Source organism: Carcharodon carcharias, chromosome 17 (genome assembly GCF_017639515.1).
Source record: "Carcharodon carcharias isolate sCarCar2 chromosome 17, sCarCar2.pri, whole genome shotgun sequence".
Classification (NCBI taxonomy): Eukaryota; Metazoa; Chordata; class Chondrichthyes; order Lamniformes; family Lamnidae; genus Carcharodon; species Carcharodon carcharias.
The window spans coordinates 102,176,335-102,191,352 of NC_054483.1; the positions used below are offsets into that span (position 1 = coordinate 102,176,335).

The following is a 15,018-nucleotide window of genomic DNA, read 5'->3' on the forward strand; positions in this document are numbered from 1 at the left end:
TCTCTGCTGTGTCGCTGCTTCACTGTTCTGTCATTCCCTCAGGACAATACACAACTTTATCCATGCTGATGAACTCTGCTGATGAAAGCCCTCAGATTTATATTTTGAGAAATGTTATAATCATACTGGTATTTTGTTCAAGAAACATGTTTGCTACCCAAAGGCTGAATTGCAGTGCAACTTCCCTTGAGAAATTAATATATAGACTGAGTTGAGATGAAATGAATGGATGCTGTGCCAATTCATCAGAAGGACACTGGGGCTTAAAGGGTTAAACTATGAGCACAGATTCCATTAATGTGCCTTGTATTCCCTTGATTTTAAACCTAATCAAAGTGTTTAAAATGATCAAGGGATTCTATTGGGTAGATACAGAGAAACTATTTCCTCTGGTCAGTGAATCCAGACCAAGGGACCCCAGTCTCACATTTAGAAGTAGACCATTAGAGGAGTGAAATCCAAAAGTAATTCTTCACACAAAAGGTAGTGGAAATCTGGAACTCCCCGCACCCCCCCAGAAGTCTGTGGATGCTGGGGGTCATTTGAAAATTTTAGGCCTGAGATTGATAGAGCTTTATTGGATAAGAGTATCAAGTGATAAGGTACAAAGGTAGGTAAATGGGATTAAGGTACAAATCAGTGGTGGTCAATTGAATAATGGAAGTGACCTGAGGGGCTGAATGACCTCCTCCTGTTCCGAAATTGAGGGAGCTGACCATGAACATGAGGAGGAATTTTCTTCACAACAACTTCGATAAGAGTTGTAAAGTCTCTCAGAAACATCAAAAAGATATGTGAAGTGCCGTGAAACTTGTTGCGTGCAACAGCCACATGCATATACACCTCACCTTTAACATAGAAAAAAAGTCACAGAAAATAACTTTTGGGGCATTAAGGGAGCCAAGGGCTAGGGAGGGAAACTGGAGATGATGTAAAAACTGGACCATGATCAAAATGGTGGAGCAGGACAAATGCTGTATGGCCTATCCCTTCTCCTATTTCTTGTGTTCTTATAAAGAAATCCTGAATCATATTATGTTTTGGAATATGGTTTACATCTTAAAAATAAAAAGCTCCACAGCTTGATATCAATAATGTTTGATATTGGAATTTCTGTGGAGCTGAGTCGTATTTTGTGACAGAGAGGAGACACCTCATATCACATTCAGTGGTTTGGGTAGCAAAGAGGCACACATTTTGTTTTTATGTTCGTGGATGGGAATGAGGAAAACAAGACTGAACTGAATCCTTGTTCCCTGATCCTCTTCTTGCCCCCCTACCACATGCCAATAAACCATTCAGTTGCCACTTCACCGTACAAAGCTGCAGAATCTTCCCTCCCCTACTTGTGTATGTTCCCTCCGTAAACTTCTCCACTTCTCTACTCACCTCCCCCCAACTTTAAAAACTGCTTTGACCAAATGATTGGTCTCATCTCTTAATACCCACTTCTTTGGCTCAGTGCCCAAGTGTTACAGAACTGGGGCAAATGGAGGGAATTAAGATACAGATCAACAAAATCTAATTGAATAGCTGAACAAGCTCAAGGGACTGGATAGCCTTCTCCTGTGCCTATGTTCCTTTGTATAGATCACTTTCCTGTCCAGTTGTGCACAGTTACTGCTGCTTGGCATCTTTCGTGTACACTCTTAGTTAGCTCCTAGCAGCTCCCTGGGTTGATGTAAACCAACAGGGCCTTGTATAGTGTCAGCTCTGTAGATTACACTCATACCTCTGATCCAGCAGGTTGTGGGTTCAAGTATCCCTTCAGTGACATAAGCACCAATAAACCCAGTCTAACACTCCTACTGCAATGCTGAGGGAATACTGCAATGTCAGAGGTGCTGTCTTTTAGGTGAGATGCTAAACCAACACCTTGTCTGTCCTCTCAGGTGGAAGTAAAAGATCCTGCTATATTTTGAAGAAGAGTAAGAGAGTTTCACCTGTGTCCTAAGGCCAATATATATTACTGAATGAACATTGCTAAAACAGAAGCAAAATCCTGCAGACACTGGAAGGCTGAAATAAAAACAGAAAGTGATGGAAATACTCAGCAGGCAAGACAGCATGTGTGGCAAGAAAAGCAGAATTAATGTTTCAGGTCTGTGACCTTTCAAACCTCATTTGATTAAATTGATTTGGTCCTCAAATATTTCACGGGTTGGGATTATTCATCACGTGGTCAATGAGGTCGTATGAGGTCACATTTCCACAGGGAAACAGTATGTAGGAAGTAAGGTAGCAGAATGCAGGATTTAGTCATTCTGCCTCACGCATGACGTGAACAGGAGGTTTGCTGCCAGTGGAACTGAGGCACAGACAGTGTACCACTAGTATTATTGTGTTTCTGGGTCACCTTGACATGTAAATTGTCTCATTATAGAAGGAGGCGAGTCTTAGATGCACACTATCTGTTCAAAGGCTTCCAGCATTATACACAAAGTCAGACCCTGAAAAACTGCACTACAGATCAAGAAAGATAAGGAGAACTAGAACTTGCATTTATACCTCACTTTCACATTGTCAGGACAGCCCAGGTAATTATTTTTGAAGTTTAGTCACTGTTATTGTGACAAACATCCCGAAAACTGCAATTGAGGCAAACAACTAACTAATCTGGTTTGCTGAAGTTGGTTGCAAGATAAATGTTAACCAGGAGATCACTCCTGCTGTCCTTAGAAATAGTAGCATGGGATCTTTTACATCACCTGAGGGCATACGAGGTATCAGATTAAGACCTGATAAAGGCGGCACCTCCAACAGTGCAACGTTACCTCAGTACTGGGAGTGTCAGTTTGGATTATATATTCAAATCTCAAGACTAGAGCTTGAACCCAGGGCATTCAGAGGCAAGAGTGCCATACACTGAACCATGGATGACGGCTGTGTTGAGCCAAATACCCATTCTTCAGCTGCAGAAGAGCTGGGTACTGCAATTATGTAACCCGCAGTGTGAAAACAATAGTTACAAGGCATTGCAAAGATCCGTGGTGCAAAAAAACACATCACCAGCTTTCAAAGTGGTGTTTCCACAAAAATTTGGGAACAGACTGAGAGGGTATTCTAGCCCTGACCTTTGTACGTTGGTTTATATTGTTGTTGTATGTCTCTGTGAATTGGTGACAGTTGGTCAGTCGTTCCATTCATTACTGCTCTCTAACCTACCACTGAGGCTGAGAAAGAGCAGGGTCAGAGCAGGCAACTTCCCTTCCAATTCTGTGGCTCTCTTTACAAGGAGGAGGTGGCCAACCTCTGAATGACCCCTCCCTATTTCCCGTCATGGTTGAGACCATATACCTACCATCATGTGCAACATGGAGAAGGGCTTTCACTCCGTGCCCTGTCCCTTGGTTGGTTACACAGGGGCATATCCCAAGTTATTACCGTGCAATGCCTTTCACTGCAGACACAAACAAACTTGGGTTCTGTATCCTAACTGACATCAAGTCCTGTTCACCCGTAGCCCCCATCCTCGCTGACCTACATTGGTTCTTGGTCTAGAAACACCTCCATATGAAAATCATCATCCTTACAGTCAGTTCCCTCATTGGCCCCATCTCTCCCTATCTCTGTAATCGCCTACACCCCCACATCCCTTTAAGATCTCTGTGCTTCTCCAATTCTGGCCTCTGGAGCAACCCTGATTTTAATCGCTCCATCATTGTCAGCCATACATCCAGCTGCCTGGGCCCCAAACTGTGGAATTCCCTCCCTAAGGCTTTCCACCTCGCTACCTCACTCTCCTTCTTTATGATGGTCCTTAATAACCTACATCATTGACCAAGCTTTTGGTCACCTCTCCCAATGTCTCCTCATGTGGCGCAGTGCCATATTTTGTCCGATAACGTTTCTGTGAAGTATCTTGGGTCATTTACTACATTAAAGCTGCTATATTAATGCAGATTGTTGTTGCTGGATGGAAATTGAATGTCATCATTGGGTAGGCAAAGAAGTCTTCTGCCATTGGCCTCCCAAAACAGGTAGAGAGCAGCCAGTTTCCCAGCCAACACATTTCAATGTAGCCCTCCCAAGCCTGCCAGGTTAATGAAGATAATTATCCAGCATATTTTTATTCTGCTCAACACTAAACTCGCCCACCCTTCATCGTTGAATCTCCTCCTAACCGTGCCCCCCTCCCCCTGCCTCCCCGCCCTCCCCCCCCCCCCCGCCAGTCCACCACAATACCTAGTTCTGTGTTAGAGCCGGGTTAATCAATAGCACCGTATGGCAGAGGGGTCAGGAGTGGCTGTCGCTGGCTTCTTTGAGATGTGTATGAAATTTGCTTAAAGCCTACACCAATTAACTTCAGGATGATGAATGGGTGCAGTGATGTAAAGAGCTTGGTGCTCAGGGCTTTGTTGGAGATGCTCAGCTGCAAGAGTGTCGGATACTCACAGAGAGAACCAGTCACTGGGCTGAACCCTGATCCTACTGCTCGTAATGAGTCTGTCCATCTCCTATAAAATATAAATAATATGCACACAGAAACCCATGCTGGCTGATTTATTCATTTGTAGGGCTCGCTGACTAATTTTGATAGATTTTTAATATAATGAAAGGAAGCAATTCTAATTTTCAGCATCTATCCTGGTGTAATAGCATAGATACATTTCAGGAATGCTAGGTAAGTACGTGGGGGGTGAATGGAATAGAAGATTATGTCAGTGCATTTAGATGAAGGAAGGTTTGAGGAGGCTCATGTGGAGCATAAATGCCAGCATAAGCCAGATGGGCTGAATGGCCTGTTTGTGTGCAGTAAAATTCAATGTTGTTGTTTTCTCCCTGGCTGGTTTTCCGTTGCAGAAATATTGCAGAATATAAACATCCGTTCCCTCTGTTTATTGAAATCAGTTTTCCCCCTGATGTTTGCATCTTGTGCTGTGTAACAGCAGAGTTTTCACAGACCCAACATCAGCCCACATGTCATATCCTTCAACAGAATCAGTGAGCAAGATTACATCATCATGTTAAAGGATTACAGCAATATCTCTGGGATTTATACCTTACAAGCTGCTACATTTAGCAGCTATTAGGCTCTGCAATCCTCTAATTCGTTTTGTCTTTTCTGCTCAGGCTGCTGTTATACCTCAGTGTGCATATGTGAGGGTTTACAGAAGTGGTTTAAGCTCAGTGATTTACAGAATATCCCGTGCTCCACTGAAGTCACTTTTCCATTCCTTACTGTGCACTCATCTGGGTCACTTTACTGTCATTCTACTCCCTTTCTCACCAATCGCTGTCTAACTTATTCCGATTGCATGTGGATTTATGAGCCTTTGCATTTCAACTCATTTCATCCTCCTGACAGAGGTTCAGTCTTGTAGTGATTCCTTCGTGCACTAAGAACCCAAAGAACATGAGTTCAAATCCCACCACCGAATTAAATTCAGTTTTTAAAATCTGGAAATAAAATGGCTGTGGCTCATGAAGCTGTCAGGATTGTCATGAAAACCCAACTGTTTCATTAATATCCTTTAAGGAAGGGAACCTGCCACCCTCACTCTGTCTGGGCCCCTATGTGACTCCAGACCCATAGCAATGTGGTTGATTCTTTACTGCCTTATGAAGTAGAAACTGAACTGGACTAGCCATATAAATACTGTGGCCACTAGAGCAGGTCAGCAGCTAGGAATCCTGCAGTCACCTTCTGACTCCCCAAAGCCTGTCTATGAGGCACCGGTCAGGAGTGTGATGGAATACTCTCCACTTCCCTGGATGAGTGCAGCTCCCACTCAAGAAATATTGACACCATCCAGGACAAAGCAGCCCGCTTGATTGACACCGCATCCATCACCTTCAACATTCAGTCCCTTCACCACCAACACACAGTAGCAGCAGTGTATACCATCTACAGGATGCATTGCAGAAATACACCCAGGCTCCTTAGACAGCACCTTCCAAACCCACAACCACTACCATCTGGAAAGACAAGGGCAGCAGATCGATGGGAACATCACCACCTGCAAGTTCCCCTCCAAGTCACTCACCATCCTGACTTGGAAATATATCGCCGTTCCTTCAGTGTCGCTGGGTCAAAATCTTGGAACTCCCCAACAGCACTGCGGGTGTACCTACACCACATGGACTGCAGCGGTTCAAGATGGCAGCTCACCATCACCTTCTCAAGGACAATTAGGGATGGGCAATAAATGCTGGCCTAGCCAGCAAAGCCCTCAGTCCATACAGGAATTTTAAAAATGTTAAGGGAGATTAGGGACAGTCAATCAATGGTTGCTTTGCCCCTGATGCTCACATTCTGAGAATGAATAGTCAGTTGGCTGTTAAAATCAAGGTTGGTGCCACTTAACCTACAAGCTCCCGGCCGATTGGCCTTGAATTCCTCCTAAATGGTGATGTGCCGCTCCCCAGCACATGACTCTTCATCTTGGCTTCTCTGTCATAACAACATGAGCTCACTGAACTGGCCAAAAACATTGCACAGATTGCTGTTGGAGCAGTCCAGAACAAGGGGAAACCTTACAATGAGAGCCAGGCCATTCAGGGGTGATGTCAGGAAGCACTTCATCACACAGAGTGGAAATCGAGAACTCTCTCCTCCAAAAAGCCACTGAGGCTTTTAACTGAGAACTGATAAGATTTTTCAAAAGCAAAATATTGCAGTTGCTGGAAGTGTAAAATAAAAATAAAAGATGCAGGAAATTCTCAGAAGATCTGACAGCATCTGTGGAGAGAGTTTCAAGTCACATTAACTCTTTCTGTCTCCACAGATGCTGGTAAGATTTTTGTTGGGTAAAGAGTGTGAAACCAAGGCAGGTAGCTGGAGTTAAGATACGGATCAGCTTTGATCTGATTAAATAGCAGAACAGGTTTGAGGGGCTGAATGGCCTCTTCCTGTTCCTCTGTTTCTTCCTGTGTTCCGTCTGCAACTAATATTCCCTTCCTTCAGGACGCTTGGCAACTTCCTTATCAGTTTGGCATTTACACTTCTTTCACCTTTTTAGAATAGTACTAAGTCTGCTTTCCATAACATGATGCAGCACAGAGGAAGCCAATCTGTCCATTGTGTCTGTGTCAGCTCTTTGAAACACCAGGAGAGCTCGTACAGAGGTCAGATAAGAGACCTCAGACATTTTGGCTCTGGCATTTTGCATTCCTGGAGAATTCCTTTATCTCTTTATGCTTTCCTTTGAAGTTTGCCACAGAAAGTTGACTATGACACTTCCATAACGTATATGGAATTTGTCCCTATTTGTACCATTTTTGCAATATTTAGATATAGACACGCTGCCAGGGGGCAGCATGTGTACAGTGCTACATTTATTTGTAGGTGCAGCAGCATCACTCGAAGGTCTTGCGTACTACTAGTCTTAGAATCCTGCAGAACAGAAGGAGACCATTCAACCCATCATGTCTGTGCCAGCTCTTTTTTCTTTATTTTTGCATGGGATGTGAGCATTGCTGACTAGGCCAGCATTTATTGCCTATTCCTAATTTCCCTTAAGAAGATGGTGGTAAGAGCTGCTTTCTTGAACCGCTACAGCCCATGTGGTGTAGGTACACCCACAGTGCTTTTAGTGAGGGAGTTCCAGGATTTTGACCCAGCGACAGTGAAGGAACAGTGATATATTTCCAAGTCAGGATGGTGTGTGGCTTGGAATGGGTCTTGCAGGGTGCTGTTCCCATGCACTGCTACCCTTGTCCTTCCAGGTGGTAGAGGTTGAGGATTTGGAAGGTGCTATCCAAATAGCCCCACTCCCCAACTGCCCACCCCAGTCTTTCCCCACAAGTGCTGCAAATTTTTCCATTTCAAGAATTTATCTAATTCCCTTTTAAAAATTACCATTGAATCTGTTTCCACTTCCCTTTTTGGGATGAACATTCCAAGTCACAACAACCCATTGGGTAAAAATAATTTCTCCACATCCCCTCTCAGCTGCTTTGTCAATTGTCTCCTCATCACCGAGCCAGAGGTTGTTTCATAATTCTCCAATTTTCCTTGCAGAATGCCTCCGAGAGGGATGCCTGCAACAATGAGCAGCCTCCCAAGGGGACCGTCCCTGAGAAGAACGAGGAGAAGAAGCGACAGGTATGAGGCCGGAGGGTTGGAAATGTGTATTGGCCCCAAGGCCACCAAAGACTAGTCATTTTAAAACATGTCAATGTGGGGCACTCACGGTGATTGGTAGTCTTAATGCCCCAAAAAGTTACCTTCAATTTTCACCTTTTCCCGAAGGACTAGATCCTATTTGGAGTACAACAACAATGAAACCTTTTGTATAATGTCTTTGGCACTGTAAAATGTCCCAAGGCACATCGTAGGAGAGCAGTCAGACAAATATCACTCCAGGCTACATAAGGAGATATTAGATTTTAAGGAGCATCTTAATTGAGAAAGGAGAGGTAGAGGGGTATAGGAAGGTAATTCCAGAGCTTAGGGCTTATGCCATTAGTAGTTGCATGATGAAAAACAGAGAGAAGCAAGAGGCCAGAATTGAAGGAGTGCAGAGGTCTTGGAGGATTGGAGGAGGCTACAGAACTGGGGAGAGGCAAAACACGGAAACAACCGGACCAGGAATTAAGTTGTGGGATGAATATTGGCCAAGGCACTGGCCCCTGCTCTTCTTTAAAATAGTGCAATTGGATATTTTAGTCCACCTGAGAGAACAGATGGTTGAATGCACCATCTGAAAGACAGTGCCTCCAGTAGTGTAGCACTCCTCTGGAATGTCAGCTTGAATTTTGTGCTAAAGTTCCTGGAGTGGGGATTAAACCCACAACCTTCTGATTCAGAGACAGGAGTGAATTTACTGAGCCACAGCTGACACAACAGTCACAATGTGTCAAATGGCCTCCCTTTGTGCCACAGTTTCTGTCATTGTCTGACAAGGCTCTTTCTAATACTGCAGCTTTGATTTTCTTCCGAATACCTTATGGAAAGGTTGCTTATACTGTGCTTATATGACCCATCCCTGCAATGCTTCCTAGAAAGTAGCCAGTGTGAGGTGCAAACAGCTCTTATCTCAAACCATCATAACTTTGGTCCATTCTGTTTAACAAATCCCACATATTGATGTGAATGTTAAATGACACTGAGCTTCTAGCTGAGTTCAGAGGTTGTCACATCTCTCCTGCTCAAGCAATGAAAAAAGGGAGTTCATGGAGACCTGACTGATATGCAATGAGGTTCCAACTGTTTGTTTTGGCAGAAAGTAAATATTGTAAAGATAGAGTGTTCCATTGTTAGCCAGATTGTCCAGTGGTAATCACTCTCCCCATCACATTCACCTTTGAAAGTTGCATGAGGTGGGGGAGCTCACATCTGCAGGATCCAATGAGGACTCGAAACGTCAACTCTTTTATTCTCCGCCGATGCTGCCAGACCTGCTGAGTTTTTCCAGGTAATTCTGTTTTTGTTCTGCAGGATCCAAGATGATTGTGCAGGTTGGTTTGCTGGGGTGCTGGGCTGGGGTGCAGATGTATGGGGGTGTCCTGAACTTGATTATGGCGACTCATTGAGAAAATTGAGCACTGTACTGTGGATTCTTTAAACTGCCCTTCCCACCATTCAGAGTGGGGGTGGGGTGAGGGTGAGGGGTTAGAACTGGATGTAATTGTCCCTGCTACATTTATGATATTGTTAAACTCATTGGGAGTTAAAGTCATGCCAGAGGTTACTAGTGAGTGAAAAAAGAGAGAAAAGGGGAATCCTCAAAGGCTGTCTTGCTGTGCTGTGCCCTCACAACTCACCCCTGTAACCTGAAAAGCAAAATATTTAAGCTGATTTCCACTGTGTAGAATAGACACCCAAGGTTGTTTAAGGGAGAAGGAGGACTCCGCAGAAGGACCACTTTCTGTTCAAATTATTCCCACCCCATTTAATATTGAGCAATCACAATGGAAACCGATTGAAAAGTATTGTGTAGAATTTAGAGCTTAGAACAGGCCATTCAGCCCAACTGACCTATGCTGGACAAAAACAGAATTACCTGGAAAAACTCAGCAGGCCCAGCAGCATCGGCGGAGAAGAAAAGAGCCGACGCCTCGAGTCCTCATGACTCTTCAACAGAACTGTTCTGTTCTGTTCTGTTGAAGGGTCATGAGGACTCGAGGCATCGGCTCTTTTCTTCTCCGCCGATGCTGCCAGACCTGCTGAGTTTCTCCAGGTAATTCTGTTTTTGTTTTGGATTTCCAGCATCCACAGTTCTTTGTTTTTATCTCTGTGTTTTGACCTATGCTGGTGTTTATGCTCCACATGAGTCTCGTCCCTCCCTACTTCACCTCACCCTATAAACATATCTTCTATCCCTTTCTCCCTCATGTGTTAATTTAGATTCCCATTAAATACTCCTAAGCTATTCACCTCAATTACTCCCTGTGGTAGTGAGTTCCACATTCGCACCACTCTCTTGGGTACAAAAACATATCAGTTTTCTCAATGGAATGGAGAAGTTATTGTGTCTGGATCCCCTCAGTGAGGGAGCTGAATGTGAGCCTATTAAAACCAAAAGACTTGTCCTTTAAATCTACAAAAACAACATGCATTTGTATAGCACCTTTAATGTAGTATAACATCTCAAGGCACATCACAGAAGTGTTTTCAGACATAATTTGACACTGAACCAAAGAAAGAGATATTAGGACAGATAACCTAAAGCTGGTAAAAGAGGTGGCTTTTAAGAACTTTGTTGTTGTTTAAAGTTGTGCCAAATATGGCACTTATGTTGACCTCAGGACTTCCAAAAGCACAATGTGGCCAATAATGTACATTTGAAATGCAATAACAGTTGTAATTTGTTAGAAAACAAAAGAATGCCAGAGGGAGTATAACCAACCCAGTCACTCAGCTAGCTGAACCAATCTATAGGCAATCCATACAGGATAGGAAGATCCCAGAATTGACCCTGCAGCCTGTGCTGGGGTAGATGGTCCTGAGGAGCAGTAATTAGCATCAATGTCCCTTAGGATTGGAAGGGAGATTTTGGCCTAAAGTCTTGTGATCCCAAGCTGGAAAGTCAAAGCATGTGTATGTCTGATCAAGAAGAAGCTTTGGTTTACCCATGAACCCAGAGGTAAAATAGAACAGGGACAGCCAACATCACAGCTCAGGTTGGAGCAACGGTCACTTGTTTAAGGGATGAGGCAATGGTGTAAGAAAGTGTGGGCCAGCAAGTTCAGGAAGAGAGGGAAATCTGCAAAACAAGTAATTGTGATGGTTTTTAACTCACTCCTCTTGTATGAGTGGATTCAATGAGCAATTTGGGTACCAGGCTGTTATTATAAGAGTAGAAATTACAATACAGGCACATCAGATCCAGGCACCATTCAATTCCAGTTTGTTAGACACTCCCAGTTATGTTATTCTACTTCTATCCTTCCTGAGCCCCTTGATTAGATTTCAGCCTATATCTTACTACTGGGTATTTGTGTTTTATATTTGTCCATGGGATGTGAGCGTCATTGGCCAGGCCAGCATTTATTGCCCATCCCTAATTGCCCTTGAGAAGGTGGTGGTGAGCTGTCTTCTCAAACCGCTGCAGTCCATCTGGTGTAGGTACACCCATAGTGCTGTTAGGAAGGGAGTTCCAGAATTTTGACTCAGTGACAGTGAAGGAACGGCGATATATTTCCAAATCAGGATGGTGAGTGACTAACAGGGAAACTTCCAGGTGGTGGTGTTCCCATGCATCTGCTGCCCTTGTCCTTCCTTGTGCTGTCGAAGGAGCCTTGGTGAGTTGCTGCAGCGCATCTTGTAGATGGTGCACAGTGCTGTCACTGTGCATCAGTGGTGGAGGGAGTGAATGTTTAAGGCGACGGCTCCACTTGCCTAGATGGTGTTGAGTTTCTGAGTGTTGCTGGAGCTGCACTCATTCAGGCAAATAGAGAGTATTCTATCAAACTCTTAACTTGACACAAAGTCCCTTCTCTCAATAATACCTCCATTAGCACAACATCCAGTCCATGTGCCATTGTCCTGCTCAACCAGTGGGATACGGACATCAAAATGAAAGGGAATGGCCATTCAGAACATCTTTTCACCAGTGTTATGAAAGTGAAAGGGATTTATTTACTTTAGCAGCTGCTTGATGTGTGTGTGTGTCTGTATGTGTGTGAGTGTGTGTGTGTGTCTGTGTGTGTGTACACTGGCATCTAAGGTGGTTTATATATAGAATACTTGTAGTCATTAGTAGAGACATTGGGGAGCCTGGAGATGAGGTACACACTCTTGCTCCTGCTCTTGTAGCCACAGTGTTTATGTGGCTGTTCCATTTAAGTTTCTAGTCAATGGTGGTCTTCAGGATGTTGATGGTGGGGGATTCGATGATGGTAATGCTGTTGAAAGGCAAAGGGAATTGATTAGATTTTCTTTTGTTGGAGATGGTCATTGTTTAGCACTTGTGTGGCGTGAATGTTACTTGCTGCTTATCAGCTTAAGTTTGAATGTTGCAAAGATATTGCTGTATATGGACACAGACTGCTTCAGTATCTGAGGAGTTACTTTATAGACAAACCACCCTGAACCCCTCAATTAGATTCCAGTCTGTAACTTCCTCCGAGGTATCTTTTATTAAAATTCATTCATGGGACGTGGGCATAACTGGCTTGCCCAGCATTTATTGCCCATCCCTAATTGCTCTTGAGAAGGTGGTGGTGAGCTGCCTCCTTGAACCGCTGCAGTCCATATGGTGTAGGTACACCCACAGTGCTGTTAGGGACAGAGTTCCAGGATTTTGACCCACTATTCTATGTATAAATCACCCCAACCCCTCAATTAGATTCCAGGCTGTAACTTATTCCCAGGTATTTGTTCCTCAATGTATAAAACTGCCTGAACTGTCAATTAAATTCCAACCTGACAATCACTCTCCAGTATCTGGTATTCTATATATAAACCACCTTAGATGCCAGTGTACACACACACAGACACACACACACACTCACACACATACAGACACACACACACATCAAGCAGCTGCTAAAGTAAATAAATCCCTTTCACTTTCATAACACTGGTGAAAAGATGTTCTGAATGGCCATTCCCTTTCATTTTGATGTCCGTATCCCACTGGTTGAGCAGGACAATGGCACATGGACTGGATGTTGTGCTAATGGAGGTATTATTGAGAGAAGGGACTTTGTGTCCGAAGCAATTGACCTGGGGTCAATGTGTGCCCACTGCAGTCTTTTTGTCACAGCACACTTGTCAGCCCACAGAATTGGACAGTGATGGATAAAGTAGGGGAGCACACTGCTTCTGAGGTGCTTCGGTCAGTGTCAGGGCAGCTCCAATTTAATGCTAGAAGCCATCCCATTGAGCCCGTTGTTTGGCTGGAACCCTGCAGTCTGAAGGCATGAGAGAGGCCAGAGAGAAGCAAGGACGTTCAGAACATTCACCTCCCTACACACCCACCCCATTAAACTCTCTCCCTTTTTAATTCCGTGCACATCGCATCAATCATCTGCTTCTACAGTGAACCCCACAACCTCGATGGGAAATGCTATCTAGAGTGAGGTGAGGTGGGGGCGGGGTTCCACAGATTACAGGAAAGAGAAGACAAGAACCCTTCCCCACCCCCACTGCCCTCCCCTCTCTCACCCCCGCAGGAGGTGCCCACAGCAAGTTAAGTGATTGAGCCTAAGTTGTTTAAGCTGTCACTGCTGGCCAGTGGGGATAGAAACCATCCTGTGAGGAAACAGCTGCCATATTCTAACCATCTTGTGTCCATTATGGAGATGTGTCAGCAGTGAGCAAACTAAGACAGATTACTCTGACAGAAGCAGAGTTAGAGAGAGCGACAGAAAAAGAAACTTTCCATATTGATTAATGGAGGTTGTAATCCATTGAGAATCTGCTGCATTCACTGAGCATTTTTTTTATAGCTCTTTCTTGCCTTTATACTCTTCTTCTCTTCAAGGTTCCAGCCTTGGGCTGGGTTTCAGTTTCCATGGGTAATCAGCACCCTCCGAGGGGGCATAACCTTAAAATTTGAGCCAAACCATTCAGGATGGATGTCAGGAAGCGCTTCTTCACACAAAGGGGAGTGGAAATCTGGAACTCCCAAAAAGTTGACAAGGCTGGTGGGGAGGGGTGGAGGGTCAACTGACATTGATAGATTTTTGTTGGCAAGTGTATTAAAGGTTACAGAACCAAAGCAGATAAGTTGGGAGTTAAGATACAGATCAAAATGAATAGCATAACAAACCGAGGGGCTGTGTCAGCCTATTTTGTTCTTATGCCGCCAATGTTGTCTCTCTCGAATTGTCCATTCTCCTGTGTCAATTGAAAGCATGAGTGACCGAAGTGAATTTGATGGCGATTGGACAGGGTGAGGTTGGTGGTGATGCTGCGATACTGATCCTGTCTTCACCAGACACTTATAAGAACATAAGAAATAGGAACAGGAGTAGACCATTCGGCCCCTCGAGCCTGCTCTGCCATTCAATAAGATCGTGGCTGATCTTCTTGTGTTTCGATTTCCACAGTTCCATCTACCCCTGATAACCTTTGATCCCCTTGCCTAACAAGAATCTGTCTACCTCTGCCTTAAAAATATTCAATGTCCCCGCCTTCACCGTCTTCTAAGGCAGAGAGTTCCAAAGTCACACAACTCTCTGAGAGAAAAAAATTCTCCTCATCTCTGTCCTAAAAGGTCAACCCCTACTTCTAAAACGGTGCCCCCTAGTTCTGGACTCACCCACAAGAGGAAACATGCTCTCGACATCTGCCTTATCAAGGCTGTTCAGGATCTTGTATACTTCAATCGAATCACCTCTCATTCTTTTAATCTCCAGTGGAAACAAGCCCAATCTGTCCAACCTTTCCTCATAAGACAACCCACTCATTCCAGGTATCAATCTAATAAGCCTCCTCTGAACCACCTCCATTGCATTTATATCCTTCCTTAAATAAGGAGACCAAAACTGCACACAGTATTTGAGGTGCAGTCTCACTAATGCTCTGTATGACTGAAGCATAACATCCTTACTTTTATGTTCAATCCCTCTTGTAATAAAGGATAGCATTCCATTAACCTTCTTAATTACTTGCTGTACCTGTAT

The 15,018-nt window shown here is 44.1% G+C and overlaps 1 protein-coding gene across 1 annotated transcript in view; it reads left to right on the plus strand.

The window, feature by feature from the left end:
- The window catches only part of LOC121289691 (beta-TrCP-like), a 218,268-nt gene that overhangs the window by 85,668 nt on the left and 117,582 nt on the right, over positions 1–15,018 (plus strand). The window contains exon 3 of the mRNA XM_041209316.1: positions 7,964–8,047. Coding sequence (XP_041065250.1) covers positions 7,964–8,047 — 84 coding nt within the window. The remainder of the gene's footprint in view (positions 1–7,963; positions 8,048–15,018) is intronic.